The 22568-nt window shown below is 45.1% G+C and overlaps 1 protein-coding gene across 1 annotated transcript in view; it reads left to right on the forward strand.

Annotated features, from left to right (window-relative positions):
• Positions 1-22568, forward strand: part of LRMDA (leucine rich melanocyte differentiation associated) — a 2054983-nt gene that overhangs the window by 31667 nt on the left and 2000748 nt on the right. The window contains exon 2 of the mRNA XM_030203233.1: positions 19042-19142. Within this exon, the coding sequence (XP_030059093.1) occupies positions 19042-19142 (101 nt within the window). The remainder of the gene's footprint in view (positions 1-19041; positions 19143-22568) is intronic.

Consider the following 22568-nt stretch of genomic DNA (forward strand, 5'->3'; position numbering starts at 1 on the left):
CTCCATTCATCCCTATCCAGCAATTCCCCTCTCCCTGAGTCCTGCCCTTCCAATCCATGCACCTCTGTCACCTGGCTCCTCCATTCATCCCTATCCACAATTCCCCTGTCTGCCTGAGGCCTGCCCTGCAATCCATATGCATCCATGCCCATCTGTGCCCTCCATTCATCCCTATCCAGCAATTCCCCTCTCCCTGAGTCCTGCCCTTCCAATCCATGCCCATCCATGCTCATCTGTCACCTGGCCCCTCCATTCATCCCTATCCAGCAATTCCGCTGTCTCCCTGAGGCCTGCCCTGCAATCCATATGCATCCATGGCCATCTGTCCCTTCCATTCATCCCTATCCAGCAATTCCCCTCTCCATGAGTCCTGCCCTTCCAATCCATGCTCCTTTGTCACCTGGCCCCTCCATTTTTCCCTATCCAGCATTTCCCCTCTCTGCCTGAGGCCTGCCCTGCAATCCATATCCATCCATGGCCATCTGTCCCCTCCATTCATCCCTATCCAGCAATTCCCCTCTCCCTGAGTCCTGCCCTTCCAATTCATGCTCCTCTTTCACCTGGCCCCTCCATTCATCCCTATCCAGCAATTCCCCTCTCTGCCTGAGGCCTGCCCTGCAATCCATATGCATCCATGCCCATCTGTGCCCTCCATTCATCCCTATCCAGCAATTCCCCTCTCCCTGAGTCCTGCCCTTCCAATCCATGCCCATCCATGCTCATCTGTCACCTGGCCCCTCCATTTTTCCCTATCCAGCATTTCCCCTCTCTGCCTGAGGCCTGCCCTGCAATCCATATCCATCCATGGCCATCTGTCCCCTCCATTCATCCCTATTCAGCAATTCCCGTCTCCCTGAGTCCTGCCCTTCCAATCCATGCCCATCCATGCTCATCTGTCACCTGGCCCCTCCATTTTTCCCTATCCAGCAATTGCCCTGTCTCCCTGAGGCCTGCCCTGCAATCCATATCCATCCATGCCCATCTGTCCCCTCTATTCATCCCTATCCAGCAATTTCCCTCTCTCCCTGAGTCCTGCCCTCCCAATCCATGCCCATCCATGCTCCTCTGTCCCCTGCCCCCTCCATTCATCCCTTTCCAGCAATTGCCCTCTCTCCCTGAGCCCTGCCCTCCCAATCCATGCCCATCCATGCTCCTCTGTCCCCTGCCGCCTCCATTCATCCTTTTCCAGCAAGTCCCCTGTCTCCCTTCCATGACCCCCCCTTGCATCCATGCTCCTCTCTCTCCCATGTCCCAGCCTGGGCCGCCCTCTTCTTCCCCCCCCCCTCGCATCCATGGTGTCGTTTCTCCCCTGCCCTCCCGCTCCCATTGTTTTTCTTTTGTGACCACCCTCTTCGCTCCCCCCAACATGGTTTTTATTTTTTTTTCTTGTTTTTAAATGTACCTCCGTGGTTCCGGCAGCGAAGCGTCAGGGAAGGAGGCGGTGCTCCCGACGTCTAGGTTTCCCTTCGCTGTGTTCCGCCTTCTTTTGACGTCATCCTTGACGTCAGAAGAAGGCGGAACACAGCGAAGGGAAGGCTAGACGTTGAGAGCGCCGCCTCCTTCCCTGACGCTTCGCTGCCGAGCGTTGCGATTGGATGAGTGTCATTGCTCCGCCCTCGACGTCATCACGTTTGACGCGTGGGCGGGGCAGACACAATGCGATCTCACCCCCTTCACTTTTGGCTAACAGAGGCTTCATTCGAACGTTGGAGGTGCGTTTTATATAGAGAGATGATAGAATCGGTGAGTACATTTGCCAGGTATTTGTGATCTGGATTGGCCACTGTTGGAAACAGGATGCTGGGCTTGATGGACCTTTGGTCTTTCCCAGTATGGCAATACTTATGTAATAATGACTTAGCAAATCAGAGGGCCTGTGTTTCCAAACATCTAGCTTGTCATATTTGTCTTTTAAGAAGATGTAACTCACTATTTATTTATTTGGATTTTGCTCACACCTTTTTCCGTAGTAGCCCAAGGTGAGTTACATTCAGGTACACTGAGTATTTCCCTGTCTCTGGAGGGCTAACAATCTAAGTTTGTACCTGAGGCAGTAGAATTATGGAACCATGTGTTATTGTGGACAAAAGGAGTGGGAATAATGAGACTGAAATGTAATAACAGAAGCAGATCTTCAAACAGTATCCCATTTTCCAGCTGTTCTGATATAGAACAGGTTTTGAAATTGACTAGAAATAAAGTTCAGAGCACAGGGGAAAAATCAGGATCTACATAACGTGGACCAGTGAGTTGATTACGGATAAGGAGGATTGAGGGGAACCAAGTTAAATAGGGACAGTATACATCAGAAGAAAGTGATCTCAGCCAAAGGCTTGAGGTAGATAGTAAATAAAATAGAAGACAGTATGGATCCGTGTGGCATCCCACAATTCGGTGCCCAAGGTGATGATGTGCTATTGCTGAATAGAACCGATTGCTGTCTGTCTGATAAATAGGATTGATAGAATCAATGATGGACCTTAAAAACTTTAAGGCCAGAGCTCTCAGTTCCTTGAAGAGCAAAATATGAAATAGATCATCTCTTTACAGTTATCAGATTTTTTGTAAAAGCATAATGTTCTTCATCCAGAGCAACTAGGCTTTGGGGCAGGGAAGAACACTGCGTTAGCCCTAATAGGGTAAGAAATCACATTAGGGTTCACATTAAGCACTGATTTATTGATGCTTGCTCTAGATCTGAGTGCAGTCTTCAATCTGATAAGTCATGATCTCTTATTAGAGAAGTTGAAAGATATAGATATTAAGGACACTGTTTGTAATTGGTTTTCCTCCTGTCTATCAGAATATTACTCTTTTTTCATCCTGTAGGATAAGCAGAAATCTTCCTCTCGTTCCTTTTGTTGTGGTGTACCTCAAAGTTCTGTTCTTGATCATATTATGTGTAATATATTTCTGCCATCTTTGGCCACCTTAATTCAGTCCTTAGGATTAGTAGCTTTTATATATGCTGATGACTCATCTTTTGATAATGTTTGACAGTTAATATCCATCCATTATTGCTAGGATCAGTAATAGTTTATCCATTATTGCTTATGTACAGATTATGGCTGAATTCTTAAGACAAGCTTTGATCTTTAAGTTTTTCAGCACTGTATTTCCTTATGGCTTAAAGATTGAAGATAGTCTGGTAAGTTTTAGAGATAAGGTTTGTGTTTTAGGTATTTATCTTGATAATTGTCATTGATTCTCAAGTTTCTTACTTAGTAAAGAATTGTATATTTACACTGAGATCAATCAGCTCAGTTCATTGGCTCTTCGATCACAATGAACTGTATATGTTTCTGCTTAAACTAGTCATTAGCATATTGGATTACAAGAACACTTTGCTGCAAAGTTGTATTCTTTCCATTATGTCATCTACAGCTAATTCAAAATGCTGCTATAAAAATGCTGCATGACACAGAAAGATTGGACCATGTGACTCCACTCAAAGAGGAACACTCGCTACCTGTATCAAATATGAGATCTTAGTATAGACTCACCATGTTTTTTTTTAAATCATGGTATCCCCATATGTCTATCAGATTTACTTGTGTCCAGGGGCGTATCTGAGGTTCAGCGGTAGGGGGGGCAGGGGCTAGAGTGAGGGGGCACATTATAGCCCCCCCGTCCGCCGCTGCCCCCCCTACCGCCGTCAACCCTCCCCCCTACCGCCGTTAACCCTCCCTCCCTCCCCCGCCTACCGCCGTCACCTACCCCCGAGGTCCGCTTCCTCGTGCCGGCTTTTTAAAATATTGCTTCAGCTGGCGGGGGACCCCAACCCCCCGCCAGCCCAGCCGCGGTCTTCTTTAACTTCTTCATCCTCGTCGTGCTGTGAAAGCTGCATGCTTTCACAGCACGACGAGGATGAAGAAGTTAAAGAAGACCGCGGCTGGGCTGGCGGGGGGTTGGGGTCCCCCTCCAGCTGAAGCAATATTTTAAAAAGCCGGCACGAGGAAGCGGACCTCGGGGGTAGGTGACGGCGGTAGGCGGGGGAGGGAGGGAGGGTTAACAGCGGTAGGGGGTCCGGGGCAAAATCTGCGGGGGCCCAGGCCCCTGTGGCCCCACGCAGATACACCCCTGCTTGTATCGTACAAGTCATTTCATACACTTGGTCATCACGGTCTGATTTACTTGTCTTCCACACCACATACATATTAGGTTGGAATCAATTTGTTGTGTGGAATTTTGCATAATTGTTCGTACTGAGTGCAACTCTAGTATTTGAAAAGTAGGGCCAGTGCTGGGCAGACTTCTACAGTCTGTGTCTCAAAAACAGCAAAGACAGATCAGGATTAAATATGTATTTGTTATATCACATTCATATCATATGCTATCAGTATGTGTAGTGTGTCTCTCATTAGGGGAGGGGAGGACATCATAAGGTTGAAATTAAAAAGTAAAATGTTAACAATATTGTTGGATTAATCATGTATTGTCTACTGCCCTGTTTGTGAGGCCAGTGATAATCATGGAGTGGCAGGTACAATTACTCTGGCTGCCTTATTGGGCAGACTGGATGGACCATACAAGTCTTTGTCTGCCATCATTCACTATGGGGTCCTTTTACAATGCCATGGTAAAAAGTGGCCTGCAGTAGTGTGGGCGTGTCTTTTAAGCAAAAGCTGGGCCATTTTTTTTTACCTTGGCTGGGAAAAGGCTATTTTTTAATGGGCTGGGAAATGGGCCTGCAATAATATTAAAACTAGTGCGTGCCTATTTACAGCCTGAGCCCTTACTGCCACCCATTGACTTAGCAGTAAAGACTCATGTGCTACCCACGTGGTAACCATGCAGCACAAGCCAACGTTGGCGCACTGCCGGTTACTGCCGGGAATGCACCCCCTGTAGAAAATAGAAAATTATTTACTACCGTGGGATTTGGAGTGTGCCAAAATTGGAATTATCGCGGGCACACGTGTTACTCCAGTGGTAGTGCCGATTGGGCACGTGCTACCAGCGCCTTTGTAAAAAGGCCACTATGTTACTGTGCTACCCTGTAGACTTCACTTTCACAGGAACTGCATCTATAGACATCCTATATAATTTCAGGACAGGTCTCAAGACCTAGTTGTTTAGGGAGGCTTTCAGTTTAGGACTTGCCTCTGAGCCCATCTTTAACTGAGTGCTAGCTACATAAAAATTTTGGCATCTGAGTGGTTCTTCCCAGAGGGGAGTACAAGTCAGCTTGTGAACTTATATTTCTTACTGATTTGTTTTATTTGTGACCTGCTGAGCGAAAAGGTACCAAAAGTGGTGTTACAAATAACAGAGATGGGCAATGGGATTTGATATACTGCCTTCTGTGGTACAATCAAAGTGGTTTACAGTTATTATATGCAGGTACTTTTTCTGTCCCTAGAGGGCAATGGAGGGTTAAATGAATTGGCCAGAATCACAAGGAGCTGCATTGGGGATCAAACCCAGTTCCTCAGTTTCTCAACTCACTGCAATAAACACTAGGCTATAAAAGTTTTGAGGAGTAAATTTGGGCAACTTTTATTTTTGAAAGTTTTATGTACTATGGGGTCAAAGTCAGTCAAAAGTTTATCCATAACTTTGTATGGATTACAAACAGTGGTGTGCTGGTAAATTTTTAACAACAGGCTCTCTCCCTGGTCCACCTAGGCGCTCCCCCCCCCCCCCCGTCCACCACTGCACCCCCCCCAAAATTGCAGAGCTGGCTATAGCCGGGGGGGAGTCGGGGGGGGGGGGGGCAATGCATTACTCTCTCCAGGAAAAAAAATTAAATGATCCCAGGTTCCAATCTAATTCATGTTTAATGTGGGATAAAATGCCATAAATAAGTAAATAAATATAAACTTTTAATGTTGAGCACCTGATTCTCAAAGGGAGCATATTCCAAACACTATAATGAAAATAAAATGATTTTTTTTCTACCTTTTTTGTCTGGTGACTGTTTTTCTGATCATGCTGGCCCAGTATCTGATTCTGCTATCTGTCCTCTTAACTCTGTTTCCAGGGCTTCCTTTCCATTTCTTTCTTTCCTCCTTTCTTCTTCATTTCTGGTCCTCAGCTTCTGCCTATTTTCTTCATCCATATGCAGTTTTTCTCCTCTCTTCCTTTTCCCTCATCTCATCTCCTTCCTCACTCTTCTGTCCCCTCCATCCATGTCCAGCATTTCTTCTCTCTCGCCTCCTCTCCCCTGCCCTGCATGCACCCAGATGTCCAGCAGTGACCCTCCTCTCCCCTGCATGCACCCATGTCCAGCAGTGTACCCTCCTCTCCCCTGCCCTGCATGGACCCATGTCCAGCAGTGACCCTCCTTTTCCCTGCCCTGCATGCACCCATGTCCAGCAGTGTACCCTCCTCTCCCCTGCCCTGCATGCACCCATACCCAGTGACCCCCTCCATCCACCCATGCTCAGCAGCGACTCCCTTTCCCCCCCCCCCCGCCACCCCCTCTCGAGTTGTTTCGCGAATTCTTCTCCTCCCTCCCTCCCTCCCGATCCGGTCCCTCACCGCCCGCTTGTTTTTTGAATTCTTCGGGGCAGGCAGTCTTGCCTGCTCGCTTCCAGCGCCGACTGTCCTCCCTTGCTGAGTCGTGCTTCAAAATGGCCGCCTAGACTTCAGCCGAAGTCTCGCGAGGCCACCTCTGGAAGTCTCGGCGGCCATTTTTAAAGCGCGAATCGGCAAGGGAGGACAGTCAACGCTGAAGCGGGCAGGCAAGACTGCCTGCCCCGAAGAATTCTAAAAACAAGCTGGCGGTGAGGCGGATCTGGAGGGAGGGAGGAGGGAGGGAGGAGAGCCAGAGCTGGCTCGCTATTTTCAACAACCGGCTCGCAAGCCGGAAGAAAATGTAACAACCGGCTCTTGCGATCCGGTGCGAGCCGGCTCCAGCACACCACTGATTACAAACATAAGAACAGCCATACTGGGTCAGACCAATGGTCCCTCTAGCTCAGTATCCTGCTTCCAACAGTGGCCAATCCAGGTCACAGGTACTTGGGAGAAACCAAATTAGTAGCAACATTCCATTCCAATCCAAGCAGTGTCTTCCCCCATGTCTATCTCAATAACAGTCTATGGACTTTTCCTCCAGATGTTTGCTATTTAAAAAAAACCCCCATAATATTTATATTGATAAACATTTCTATTACGTAGCTTTCCATTATTCCAGAACCTGTGGGATAGTTGTGTCCATCAACCAGCAGGTGGAGATAGAAAATACTGAAGAGCTGGACTGGATACCAAGAGAAATATGTCTCAGATTAGTTCAGTTTTCAATTCTCTATCTCCAGCAGGAGGATGGATACACTTTTCAGCCTCTGGTTCTGAGTGATTTGTTCCTGGTCCAGTTGGTCAAACCATTTGAGCTTTGTGAGTGGCTTGAGTCTTCAGCGTCATATCTGGAGGTCTTCAGATCCCTGTCTCTGGTGCCCTGCAAATTTACATCTTTCCTCCCTTCATTCTCTCTTGTTTAAATGGGAGAATTTCGAGGCGGGGGGCGTGTCAAGATGGCGGCACACAGTTGAATGAAGTTGAGGCTCTCTGAATTGACGACCTGTATATGAAATAATTTCCTTACTGATGCCTCATACAAAAGAAAGGGAACAGTCCGGGTGGAAGCCTCGACAACCCGGACCTCCTCTATCCATCAGCAGTCGATAGAAAGGTTCACTTCGATAATTTCTACCCAGAATACCGGGAGGAGCCCCGCTGTCTTCCAGGAAGGGGGAAGTCTGGAAGACTTGGGCCTTGATGTCACTCTTTCGCCCCAGTGGTTTATCCACCGCCCCCCCCCCCCCAGAAGGATGGCAAATCCAGAGAGGCCCTTCCGAATCCGATGTGGTTGGTGAAGGTTCCTCAGTTGAAGGCACTGGAAAAGCGGAACCTGAAGGGAAGCAAAGGCCTTCGGGCCTGAGCACTGATTGGAAGCAATTGAAATCAGCTCCAGGGACGGTGTCGTTGGAGAACATGTGGATTGTTCTCCAACAGTTGGCTGTAACCATTGAAAACTCCACGAAAGAACTTTCTACATTAGTGAGTACAATGAACACTTTCTCTAATTCTCTAACATCTATAAAAACAGAATTTACTACTCAAACGACAATGCTTAAAGAAGATGTTAAAAAATTGCAAGAGCTATCGTCAGGAATGATAAAAGATAAAATAATGATTAAAAGAAGGCTTGAGCAAATAGAGAATTACAATCGGAGATTAAACTTGCGTATTTTGAACTTTCTGAGGGAATTGGGAATACCACCTTTAGAAGTCTTTAAAAAATATTTGATTGATATCTTAAAGTATCCTCCTGAATCTTTACCTCCAGTAAATAAAATATATTATATACAAAATAAAATTCCATCGGAAGGATCACTACCATCTGGCAAATTAACTGATAACAATGGGGAAATAACTTTAAATATATCAGAAATTTTGGAAGCATCCATATCTGAAAATTCTGAAAGAATGACTCTTTTAGTTCAAATTATGTCTTTCAACAGGATGTGGAAGCAGTGGAACAATTATATTTTCGTAGAATGAATGAGTTATTTTATGGAAAAATAGTTCGTATTTTTCAAGATGTCACTAAACAGACACAGGAGACTAGAAAGTTTTTTCTGAGTATGAGAAAGGAGACCCATGCAAATGTGTCTTAAAATATGAAGGACTAAATATATATCTTTTTTCAGCCAGATCAGTTGAGAGTGTTCATAGACTCTAGGAAACATTAATTTCAAATGGTTAATAACCAATGGATAAATGTAAAATATAAATGGTGGGATAGAAAATGCGTGTAAAGTCTATTCTTTTTTTTCTTCTTTCCCCTAATATCTTTCCCCAATATTCTTTGTACATGCCCCCTCTTATTTGTGGTTTAAAGAAGAAACTTAAAATATTGGTTTTATTATATTTTCTATGGATGATGTAATCTTAAAGTATTTTTTCCTGTAACAGGAATCTCTTGTAATGATAATATTTGAAATTATAAATAAAGAATTTAATAAATGGGAGAATTTCTCATCGCACTTGATCTCAAGAAGGCGTCCTTGCATATACCCATATGGCTGCTGCATCAAGAGTTTCTACATTTTATGGTGCTGTGCCGTCACTTCCAGTTCAGGGCTTTGCCCTTGGGTCTCACCACAGCACCTAGAATGTTTGCCAAGATTATGATGATGGTGGCGGCCTTCCTTTGGCTCCAGGGAATTGGAGTTCACCTGTATGTTGATGTCTTGCTCATTCATGTGTCATCCTATTTGGACAGTATGGTGACAATGGACAAAGTTGTCTGACTGCCATTCTTGGGTTGGGTGATCAGTTTTGAGAAAAGCAAACTAACTCAATCGCAGATGCTGGAGTATCTGAGTGTTTTATTTGACACAGGAAGGGAGAGGATCTTCCTCAAGGAACGCAAGAAGTCAAAGCTGGTTCAACAGATTTGTCGTCTCCTCAGTCAAGGCAGACCCAGGGTCTGGGACTATGTCCAGGTTCTGGGGTCAGTGACAATGACAATGGAAGTGGTGCCATGGACAAGGGCTCATATGCGGCAATTACAGGAGTCTCTTCTCAGCCGCTGGTCTCAGGTGTCATAGAAGTATGACCACCTTCCTTGGACTTTTGTTGCCAGACGGAGTATGCATTGGCGGTTGTCACCCAGGAATTTGACCGTTTGAGCTCCCTTTCGATAACACAATGGGAGGTGTTGGCAATAGATTCCAGCAAGTTGGGTTGGGGAGCTCATCACAAGTTCCATCTGGACAGGGCAGTTGGGCAGAACAGGAGTCTCAATGGTCAATAAATCTCTTGGAGCTCAAGACAATGCAGAATGTCTCTCACGACTTTGTTCCCTTTCTGACGGGGGCTCCAGTCTGAGTTTTCTCCAACAACGTGATGGCAGTGGCTTATTTCAACAAGCAGGGTGGGACCCTCAGTCATTTGATGGTGGTGGAAGTAGAGAGAAATCTTCTCTGCTTCTTGGCACATTGCTGGGCCCTTGAATGTGGAGGTTGACTTTCTTAGAAGACAGTCCTTGGACCTGGAAGAATGGGAACTATCTAGCCAAGATTTTCAGCTGTTAGTGGACCAATGGGGTTTTCTGCTTCTAGACTTGATGGTGATGAAAAGGAATGGCAAAGTGCCCAAGTTATAAAGAACTGGGCTCAATGGGGATCGGTGCCCTACTGCAGCCGTGGCTGGAGACACATCTACATTGTCTTCCTTCCTTGGTCTGTGGTAGGCCGCATGTTGAAAAGGATCGCATTGCACTGGGGTCAAATAAGTCTCATAGTTCAGATTGGCTGCGAAGGCCATGGTACGTGGACCGGATTCGACTGCTGGATGGGGATCTTCTCCATCTTCCACAGGTTACACAGCCTACTGAAGCAAGGGACCAGTACACATGAAGGATAAGTGTTCCTTTTGGCCTTATGGCTTGGCAATTAAAAGGGCTCGATTGAGACAAAAAAGTTATTCTGAGTCAGTCATCATTACCTTGCTTCAGACTCAGAAATACTCTACTTCCATGGCGTGGGTGTGGATGATGTTTAAGGGCTGGTGTTCTGATTGTGGCCTTTCTCTCATCTCTGCTCAGATCACGCACATCCTTGCATTTCTCCAGGTAGGTCTTCAGAAAGGATTAGCGTTGGGTTGCCTAAAAGTTCAGGTTGTGGCTTTGGCCCATGTCAGGAGCTGACTACAGAAGACATCTCTTGTGGCTCATCTGGATATCATTTAATTCTTGTGAGGAGCAGGCCATTTGCAGCCTCCCTTTCGTATGCTGTGTCCAGAGTGGAACCTTCAGGCTCCTCAGTAGCCTCCTTTTGAGCCACTCTGGAAGGTCTTCTTGCAAGTTCTTAAGCTGAAGACAGCATTCGGTGGCTGTAGCTTCAGCATGTTGTTTTTTCAGAGCTTCAGGCTCTCTCTTGTCAGGATCCCTTTGTCTGCTTTTGGAAGTGGGGGTCTCTCTGTGAACGGTTCCTTTCTTCCTTCCAAAAGTGGTATCAGTATTTCTTCCCAACTAATCAGTGTAGCTTCCATCCTTTCACAGAGGGGACGAGGAGGCTCAGTATTCTTCCTTGAAGCGTAGTGTCTTCATTAGGTATCTGGAAGTCACTAATGAGTTTCGCAAATCAGTCTATGGTTTTGGTAAACACAGTCCTGGTCTCATGGCTTCCAAGCCTACAATTGCTAGATAGCTGAAGGAGACTATCGTGTCAGCTTATTTGCTTGCAGGGAAGCAGCCTCCTCAGACCTTGTTGGCTCATTCTACAAGGCGTACAGTGACATCCTGAGCGAAGAATATTTTATTGTGTCTGGTGGATATTTGCAAGGTGGCGATGTGGTCGACGGTGCATACCTTTGGCCAAGCACTGCAAGGTGGATGTTGTGGCATTCTCAAAAGCCAGTTTTGTGACTTCGCTTCTCAGGGTGGTGGTGCCAGGATCCCACCCACTTGAGGGATTGCTTTTAAACATCCCACAGGTTCTGGAATAGTGAGAAGCTATGTAATGGAAGAAGAAATTAGGTCTTACCTAAGAACTTAAGACTAGCCATACTGGGTCAAACCAGTGGTTCATCTAGCCCAATATCCTGTTTCCAACAGTGGCCAATCCAGGTCAGAAGTACCTAGCAGAAACCCAAATAGTAGCAAGGATTCCATGCTACAATCCCAGGGCAAGCAGTGGCTCCCCATGTGTGTCTCAATAGCAGACTATGGACTTTTCCACCAGGAACTGTCCAAACCTTTTTTAAACCCAGATATGCTAACCTCTGTTACCACATCCTCTGGAAATGAGTTCTAGAGCTTAACTATTCGTTGAGTGAAAAAATATTTCCTTCTATTGATTAAAAGTATTTTCACGTAATTTCATTGAGTGTCCCTTGGTCTTTGTACATTGATAATCTTCTAGTAGTCCTTCCCACTATTCCAGAGGCCCACCCGAGGGTTCTGAGATGTTTAGTTAGTGTGATGTAAAGGGTCAAATAATGACTGTCACCTGTTCATGGTGCTTCCTGCATATCTCTTGTTATCTGCAAGTTTCCAAGTTATTGAAGACTTGCTATCCTGCATATCTAAAGGTATATCTGTACAGCTTACAACACTAAAATTAGGAAGAGGGAAAGAGGGAGACTGAAGAGGGAAAGGATAGCAGGCGAGGGAGAAATAGAACTCCACTGATTTATAAAACGATGGGTATTAGCTGGTGACAGAGGGGAAGTAGTTCTGAACTGACTGACTGGCAAGCCTGTCCAAAGACCAGTCTTAGGGTAGTATAAAAGCATCCTCAAAAAGGAATGTCTGAATGACTGACTAGCAGCCCCTGTCGTGAAGACCAGTCTTAGGGTTGTATAAAAGCATCCTCAAAAAGGAATGGTGTAAGTTCTGTTTTGAACTTTAAGGATGTCTGTGATCTGAGGTAGAGGGGCAAGGCATTCCATAGGGTGGGACTCACAACTGAAAAAATAGAATGATGTGTAGTGGTATATCTTATGTACCAGAATTAAGGTACAACCAAACACCTCAGAAATGGGAAAATCACACTCGCATAGCTTGCTGTCTCCAGGCAGATCTATTCTGGGTTCTTCACATTCTGCTGCAAGCATTTTGTTGATGCCCAAAATTCTCCTCTAGATCTTTCTGGCATCCTTTTCTTCCCATCTCCCTTGTTCAGGTTCATTTATTCATTTGAGTATTTATATACGCTTAGACTTAAGCAGTTTACTTCTTCACTTTATGGTTCAATCATTTTTATTGGAGAAAATCTTAATCATCGTTAACATACAAATGATTCTGCGTAATTATCTAACACTGGTATACTTATGCTTTGAACAACATAGTGCATTACCCTTCACCAACAACAAAAGTCTCACAGCCGTTCTGGTCTACCTGATTGTTTCTCCAGTAATTTTCCAGTTTCTCTCCCCCTATGCTTCTCCCCGCTCTCTCCCTCCCCTTCCAAACCCCCCCTCCCCGATTGCAACTTTTAATCACAGTCCTCACCACTCTAATGTTATAGTAGCGCTTATTTGCACATCTATTTTACATGTTCATTATGTGTCCTCTGGCATAGGGCGTCAGCGTAAGCCAAAACGGCGTCCAGCATTTCCAAAAAGACCTGGCGCTTATCGGCCTCCGGGTTCGCAAACTCATTCTTTCCATGCGTAGGAGGCAGATCATCTGCTCTCTCCACTGAGATATCGTTGGGCCCTCCGCGGATAACCATGTCGACAATATTGTTTTCTTCGCCACCATCACTGCTCGCATGGCAAAGGCTTGACATCCCCTGGCATGGGCCTGGATATTCGCGGGGTAACCAAAAAGAAGTCGAGCATCCATCTGCCAGGTTACATTCCAAATAATGGCGACCTGCTTAGTCAAGTCCCTCCAAAACTTCCAAATCCGCAGACAATTCCAAAACTATGGCCCACACGTTGCGCCTTCCCCTGCACATTTGGGGCATGCCCCATCTGGCGACACTCCCATATGGAATGCTCATCTGGGAGGCACATATGCTCTCAGAGTAAACTTAAATTGCACATTCCCATAATTTGCTTGTCCATGTGTCTGCGGTAGCCAATAAAGATGTGTCACGCAATAGTGTCGGGTTGTAATCTCCGTCCCCAGTTCCTCGCTCCACAAGTGGATAGTCTCTCAAATCCGGTTCTTTGCCATGTCTTTAAAGTGTCTATGATAGAACATTAGTGGCACTTTGTGTAACACCCCCAAGTAGAGTGCCGAGCCCAGTTCCTCTTGTATATCTTCTGCTAGTGCTTCTGGCGGAAGGCTTTCTATATAGTGCTTTAGCTGGGTAATAATGAAACCAATCCAACGAACTTAGGGAAAATTGGGTCTGGAGTGCGCCCACGATTTAGGCCGGCCTTTTTCATTGATGGCCTGCAGCACATACTCCAGTCCTTTCTCCTGCCAGCGGAGAAAAGCTGACCCGGTCGGAATTCCGGGTTGCCGCAGATATTGGGAGGTATGGGGTAGTACGAGGCGAAAATCGGTGGTGTCGGCAGAGCCAGACTGCCTGCGCCGCCGGCAAAAGTTGTGCCTATACTGAGTAGGCTAGTTTCATCTTTGCTTTTCCTGTGTAGTAAGTAACTTATGTGTTTCTGTTAAGTTCTCTAGTAGCTCTAAGCTAGATGGAGTAAGTACTGCCTGCGCCTCATCCAGTCATTCAAGTGTCTCAGGCCACTGGAGATTGGCATATAGCGCAGGTTCAGCAACCCAGGCCTCCAAATTCCACCGGGAGGTGCAGGTTAGACAAGGCCGTTCTAGGTTTTTTTCTTTTCCACAAGAAGGTCTGTAAAATCTTGTTTAGCCGCTGCTCGCTCAGCTTTGGTCAGATATAATGGCCAGGGTCTGAAACACATACAACCACTTGGGAACTACTACCATGTTATATAAGGCTATTCTACCCAGTAGTGATATGGGGAGGCCCTGCACATTTGCAGGCTCACTCTTGTATCATTCAGCAACTTCCTCACATTCCAGGTGTACACTTGAGAGAGGTCTCGAGGTATTTTGACTCCTAAGTCTTGATTGCTTCTTGCTCCCACTCTATAGGTAATGGGATCCTATGCTGTATTCCATCGCCTGGCAGGATCCCCAGGGCCTTGGACTTTTGGATGTTAAGTAGGTAACCTGAGTGCTCCCATATTCCTTGATCACCTCCAGAATTCGGGGTATAGATTGTTCAGGCTCCTGGTCACTACAAGCAAGTCATCTGCGAAGGCTAGGGCTTTGACTATCCCACCCTTCAAGGGCACACCCCTCACCCCCCCATCCCCCGCCAGGCACAAAGCAATGGCTCCATCGCCAACACGAAAAGGAGGGGGGATAGTGGGTACCCCTGTCGCGTCCCCTGATGAATCTGAAAGGACTCTCCCCTTACACCATTCACTAATACTGCTGCTTTGGTGTCCCTGTACAGCGCTGCTAATGCATCTCGAAACCAACCCTGCACCCCCATATAGCTCAGGAGCCCAAACAGATACCCCTAGTCCACCCTGTCAAACGCCTTTTCGGCGTCCAGACTAAGTATCACTGCAGTGCTCTGTTCATTTTGGCACTGCGCCATTGCCAACAAAAGGCGCCGGACATTACTGCCCGCCTGTCTATTCCGAACGAATCCCACCTGCTCCTCACCTATAAGTTCCGGTAGCAGGTGCCCCAAGCATGCAGCCATTATCTGCGCTAAGATTTTCACATCTACATTAATCAGGGAGATGGGACGGTACGAACCCGGACACACCCCATCTCTTCCTGGCTTAGGTATCAGCGTGATCAGGGTTTCGTTCGCATATGGGGGGAATCTCTTCTCCTCAACTGTTTGTTCCAGATAGCTCCCAAGTGCTTCCAACCCATCCTTAGGCAGTGATTTGTAGTACTCTCCCATGAATCCATCCGGACCCGGGGCCGAGCTTAAAGCTAGGGATTTAATTGTGTCTTGCAACTCCTTGCCGCTAATAGGTTGATTTAACATGTCTTTGTGTTGCTGTTGGAGTTTCGGGAGCCCTACCTGCTCCAGATAATCTGGCAAGCTAGTGGATCCCGCTGTTTCCCTCCCCTTATAAAGTGTACCGAAGTACTCATGAAAAATCTGCCCTATTTCTTCGCTGTTATTTTTGATCGCACCCTGGAGGTCTTTCATTGCTGTTATCACTCTTCCAGGGCCTGCTGCTTGCACCAACCGCGCTAGGAGTGTGCCCGTTTTGTTACCAAATCTCTGCAACTTACACTTATAGTATAGGAGAGATCTTTTGGTTTGACTATGGATTAGCATATTAAGCGTCACCTGAGCCGCTAAATACTGCTCTCTACTTACAGCAGATTGGGTTTTTATATATTGCCATTTGGCCTTCCAGAGTTGAGACTCCAAATGTAAGATCGCCCTGGCCCGCTTTTTCTTCCGTGCCTGCAAAAATGCTATTATGGCTCCCCTGAGGACCGCCTTAGAGGCCATCCAATAAAGATGGGGGCGATCCGCATGCTACCTATTGAAGCGCTCATACTCCCTCCATTGAGCTGCTAAAAATTGTGTGACTTCTTTATCCCCGTGCAAATAACCCGGGTATCTCCATCCCCCAGCTCCCCGATAGTGTTCCAGGACTTCCAACTCCGTCCACACCAGTGCATGATCTGATATCTCTGTGGGTCCAATTCCTGACCCACACACCCAGGAAAAGGCAAGGCTGTCTATCAGCATATAGTCTATTCTAGAGCTTGTCCCTTGGGCCCTAGACAAGTGTGTGTGGTCTCTGGTTTCTGGGTGCAGGGCCCTCCAAGTGTCTACTAGGTTCAGGGTGCGCATAAATGCCCGGAGTGCTCTCTGCTTGCTACCCCCCTGTGGTGCATCCCTAGGGTTTGTGGTGTCTCTTTCCGGGTCTGCTATTAAATTAAAGTCCCCACAAATCATCAACTTCAGTGATGCCCTGGCGGAGCAGTGCTTTATGATAGTTTGAAAGAAAGCAGCAGAGTAGTCATTCGGCCCATATAATGAGACCACCAAAAGTTCCCCTGTCTTGGAGCCAAAGGTGGATCATCACGTAACGCCCCAGGGATCTGCCGCCAATAACTCAGCTTTCGCTGATAATCCTTTTTTAATTAGGATTGCTACTCCCCGTTTCCTTCCCTCCGCCGAAGCGGAGAACACCTGTCCCACCCACGCTCGCTGCAACATTTTGTGCTCCTCCTCCGTTAGTCTTGTCTCCTGGAGGCAGGCCACATCGGCTTTATGCCTTTTCAGGGCCTGCAGTATTTTTGCCCGTTTAACCGGCGTTGCTATGCCCCCCACATTCCAGGATACAAATCTAGTTACTTTTGTCATCCCTGCTTGCCAGTTGGTGTGCTATGCAGCATGTATACATGTCTATTTACGCGGGTTCGAGTGCCCAGCCTCACCCGCCCCCCCATCTGACACCTCAGATCTCTACCCGCCAGAGGGTGCGCTACAGTCAAAGCTCTATACATCTGTTCCAGATTCTAGAGTTAGAGGATCTGTGAGCTTGCGTTTGCTGCAATTCCCATCTTTGCCCTCCCCCCGTCTACTCTAATCCCTTCCCTCTCCTTCCCTCCCTCCATCCTATTCTCCCCACCCCCTGTCCTCCTCATACCCCTTCTGTGCTCTCCTAAACATCTCACTACCGTGGTAGTAGAGCAAAAGGCCACGCGATTATGGGCTCCCCCCTCTCCTGGGCTTGGCCCCTATTCCCTACAACTTTACCTTTGCCTATGATCCCAGTCACGCCTCCTATGTCTCTCTTCCCTTCCCAAGCCCATCACCTTGCGGGTGTTAAGTCAGCAACTTGAAGCTTGTTCCGTTTGTGTTGGTGGGACTCTTATCGTGCGCATTGTATCCCTACTAATCCACCCCCCTCCCACTGTCAGCTGAACACTTAACTTCAACACCTGTAAACATTCATAACTTTCAACATTCATACCATGCACTCCAGAACCCAATGCCACGTAATTCACCTCCAAAGGTCCTATCGGCCACTTCACTAAGACCTTCCAGTCTCTTTCTCATGATCGGGATTCCTCTCATCCGTTCTGTCCCGTGCTCGCAGGGGGCTCCGTCCGCAACAGTTCTTGAATCTCCCCGGGGGACATAAAGGTTTTCCAACCCTCCGATGTTAAGACTTTCAGCTGTGCAGGATACAAAAGCATAAACCATTGGTTTTTCCCGGCTAAATGTCTACACAGTGGTCCAAAGGCCTTCCGATACTCTTGCAAAGTCGCCGAGTAATCCTGGAATATCTTTACATGTGCGCCATCATAGGTCAGAGTGTCCCATTTAGCTCTTGCACCTCGCAGGATTTCCTCCTTATGAAGGAAGTTGTGGACTTTTACTATCACTGCTCTGGGCCTGTTCCCTGTGTTGGCCTTCCTGCCCAGCCGATGAGCCCGTTCCAAGCATAGTGGGCCTATGCTATCCGATAGTGCAAGTTCAGTTTTTAACCAGCGCTCCAACTGTGTGGAAAGCGAGTGATCGGGGATAGTTTCTGGTATGCCGATCAGTCTCAAATTAGATCTTCGAGATCTATTCTCCATATCATCCAGGTGTTTCGCCTGTGCTTTCAAGGCTTGTTGCAAGCTTTCTATTACTTTGTCCTTTTCGGTTGTGGAGTCCTCCAGTGCAGACATCCGGACCTCCAGCTCCCCCGTCCTGCGCGTTGTCTCTCCCAACCGGGTCTTGACCCCCGCTAGCTGTTCGGATAGTTTGGCAAACTGGAGGTCGAGCGCTGTCTTTACCGCTTCAACTATCTGCTGCAGTTGGGTCAGGTGGAACTGTGGAGGAGGGTCTGACATCTGAGCAGGCACCATCTTGGATTCCTCCGAGCCACGCTGCTTCTCCGCACTTCTTTTCACCGTCCTGCCGGGTGTTGGGCGCATCTCACGGGTCACAAAGGGCTCCATATACTGTCCCCATCGGGAGGTGCCGGTAAGGGCACAGTTCGTGCGTTTTATCGCTCGGTTTGCCGCAAAAGGTGAGGGGGGAACCCCAGAGAGAAAGAAGACACGACTTCCTCCCTCAAACCATCACGTGACCTCGATTCTTACTTCTTCACTTTATAGGTACTGGGTTAGGCCAGTCCTGTCTAGGAAACTTCTCTGTTCAAGGCCATGAAGAGAGGCAGCTCCCTGCTGCTTCTTAGAATTCCTGAGCATTGGCAAATCCCACCCTCTTCCTTTTCCCCAAGATCCAAATTAACAGGGCCTTTTATAGTTCGTTCCTATACACATACAGGGAATACCCACTCTCTGAGAGGTACTTTGACTCATCCTTCATTGCAATGAGGTGATATAATTAAACTATCAGTGAGGTGATATAACTAACCTATCACCTCATTGCAGCTTAGGAGCAAGGTCTCCAAAAGTTTCCTAATTCTCAAGAGAGAAGAACATTTTGGGGTCCTGCTACACTGGAAAAACTTTGTTTTCTAGCACCATAGGCATGTATCTGGAAGGTACTAGGATCAAAGTCAACATAGTATAAACCAAATCAAGAGAAACGAGGAAAATAGTACAGTTTCAATTTTGGGGTGATTTTGTTGCCTTTTCATTGCTAGGTATCTTACATTGGTCAAGACTGTAAGGAAATTCCAGAATTTCTTGGAAGGAAGTATGGACACCTTGCAAAACGGCTAGACCTTAGCTTCAATTTACTAAGGTATGTGACATTATTTTTATATCTTCACAACAAAGGGACTAATGTTGATACTACATATGTGTGCCTGGGTAAAGGCACAATAAGGATATTTATGAAGCAGTTGGTTTTATGCGCATGTAATTAGTTAACATGAATGAGAGGGCCTTATGTCAAAAGTGATAGTAGGAAACTGTAGAAATAAAAAGCAGATGTGCTTTGTGAAAATAATGTTTTACATTTTAAAATGTTGTAACTTGCAGCAATCAGAATGTGACCAAATAGTCTGTTGCAGATCGATTGTATAGGACATCTGTTTTAGAAAAGAGGTGTTAAAGATTGTTCTGAAATTTGCTTTAGAATAGTTATGTTTAACATCTGTGGTAGAAGAATTACCAGGTAATTATGAAAGAGTATAACATCAGTTCTTTTAAAACTGATTTAAAAGTCATGAGCATTATTTACTCTCTGGCAAATGTTGTAAAAAGATAATGACTCATAGACAGCATTAAGTGGAAGACACATCTGACAAATCTTTTCTCCTGCCACTAGCTGAACACCAGTAAGTATATCTTTAACTTGCATGTTGTCAATTGTGGTCATAAAAATTGATTTCCTGGTAAAATGGTAGCCTTAACTTCTTTGTATCACACCATTTCATGAATACTATGGAAACAAACTGAAAAGAGCAATAGGCATGTCCCAGTGATTAATTTGCAATGCTCTCAATGGATAACTAGATTTGGTAGTAGCCTTAAATATTTTTATGTATTTCACTGGTTTAGGAAATGATAGCACTGAGAAGGTGATACCTTTTGGGATGAAAGGGAATTGGAGCATAGGTACAACATGATAGGAGGAAAGAGACCAGTTTACATTGCTAATGCATTATCTTTTGCTGTCTTTGTGGGGAGTTGAAGAATTGGAATCTCCACTAAATAGAGGTGCATGCTCTGGGAACTTATCTCTGTGCTTCTAATGCATATTTCTAATCATAATTTTCTGATGTTAGCATATGGCAAATGGTTTATGAAACTGTGTATGGTTTATCTAGGAGTCAAAGGGTATAAAACATTAAGTGGAGCAGGATATCCCCTATCTCCTGCTCATCTTCCCCTTAAAAAAAAATAACAGGCAGTATTCTGTTGCTCTATTAAAATGTATCTAAAAATGTTGAAACAGTCTTGTTCTGAAATGTTACAGTGTATTTTTGTCACAAAATAAGACTAAATTTCTTTCCTAGAACATTTTAATGAGTTAGAAAATTCAAAATCATTTAGTTGCAATGGAAGTTTGATCACATCTTTGCATTTGCTTCAGAATAATCCATAATGCTGATAGGGATGTCTGGAGAAAATACAGTGGTTATTGTTGTACTGTGGTATCTTGGCCTTAATTGGTAAATGAAACAAATGGGTTCTGGGTGACATCCTTTCAGGCTAAATGCCATCTTGATATACACTCTAAGTCTATATATACCTGCTTTCAATTTTCAACTCCATTTTGTTATTTAGGAAGTAGATTTATGATTTCTTTGTCAGTATAGGTCAGATGCTTCTAGATTTCTAATGCACATGAAAAAGCCTCATAATAAACCTACTAAAAATCCTTCTATAATGTCTTGCTTATCAAGCATTTTACCATAGGTTTTGTTTGAATAATGCTTTGTAAAATCTAATTGTATTGTATGGTAGACATACGTGGTACTAGCAAATTGCATTGTCCTTTGTGCTAAGTTTTTGTTATAGCTCCTGGATAACATCATATTTATAATTTTAACTTAACTGTAGAGTTGTTTGCTTTAATGCATACATGATGTATATTAGAATTCGTTGAATAAATATTGCTTCCTTTACCCCTTCTTGTGGCTGGCTATGCTCTGCTTTTGTGCTGTTTGTGCTGTATTGGTGATTCTCTATTGTTTGGTCTTTAGCAAAAGAATATTACAAATTAAAGATAATAATGACATGGCAAATATGGCCATACACATGATACTTAAATATCAGCAAATTTGGAATTTATCTTTTTGCTGGACTAATAAGGTAATCTTAGGCAGCTGTTTGCATGTTTAGGATGCTAGAAATATTCAACTTCATTTTGTGGCCCAGTTCTAAAGATATTTCATCTGGTATAAATGTAGTTGGTCTCCTAGGGTCAATGTTCCCTCTAAGTTCTGCGTGTGTATTTTTTATTTTTGTTACATTTGTACCCCGCGCTTTCCCACTCATGGCAGGCTCAATGCGGCTTACATGGGGCAATGGAGGGTTAAGTGACTTACCCAGAGTCACAAGGAGCTGCCTGTGCCTGAAGTGGGAATCGAACTCAGTTCCTCAGCTCCCCAGGACCAAAGTCCACCACCCTAACCACTAGGCCACTCCTCCACATACACATAGCAAAACAGCATGCATGAGAAAATACAATACTGTGACAAACCTTTTAATTTAGGTATTATAAGGCAGGACAGAGAAACCAAACTATTGGATATTTTATAATTATTTAAAACAAATGATAAGTTAAAACAGCTTATATAGAACTGCTTTCATGAAAATAGTTACCTAAATAACACTGTAGAAATCCTGATATTTGCTTACATAGGTAAACTTGTCTTGTAGTGCAAAAATGTGAACTCTGCTTATAAAATGTTGCAGAAAACAATTTTTTTTGTGCATATAGCCTGTCAAAAATTGGAGGGAGCATTGTCTAGGGTATCAATTTCCAGAAACCCACATGGTAACTAAGTAAGTATTTTTGTAGTCACATTCTTTAGCTAGTTTTCAAAGAAAACTTTGGAAATTTGCTAGAGGTATTCAGATGCCAAAGCACCTGCATAGTTTTTCCCTGTTGTTTATGTATATGGGCATAGGTGAGGGCAACTGCATGTATATTTGAATATTAAATATGCCTGCATAGTTTTTCTTCCGGATTAATATATGTTCCTGGAAATGTATATAATCAGCTGCACTGCTTGGGCCAAGTTTCAAAGAAGGTCATTTTATAACTGGGCAAATGGGTTGTGGAGGGAGCTAGGTGCTCCTATCCTCCCTAGGAGGCACACCTAGCCATTCTGGCTTTCAGGATTCCCACCTTCATTATACCTGAGATATCTCTGCATATACTGGATCTCCAGTATATTTACATCTATCATGAATATGCATCGTGGCAACCTTGAAAACCATGTTCCAGGAGAGAGTTGGGAAACAGTGGCTAAAATATAGCTATTGCGTGTGGAAAAGTAAATACATCTTTCAATAATGTTGTTGTTTAAAAAACAACAATAAGCAAACAAGGCCTAAGTACCACACAAAGGGCACAGAAAGTCAGATGCCTATATTTACATCTGCTTTGGAGCAAGTATAAATATAGGCACAGAGATTTGCAATTTTGTACTTATCTCTATATATAAAAGGCACCACCAACGTTCTAAATGAAGCCTCCAGCTGAAAGTGTGAA

This window comes from Microcaecilia unicolor, chromosome 5 (assembly GCF_901765095.1).
Source record: "Microcaecilia unicolor chromosome 5, aMicUni1.1, whole genome shotgun sequence".
NCBI lineage: Eukaryota > Metazoa > Chordata > Amphibia > Gymnophiona > Siphonopidae > Microcaecilia > Microcaecilia unicolor.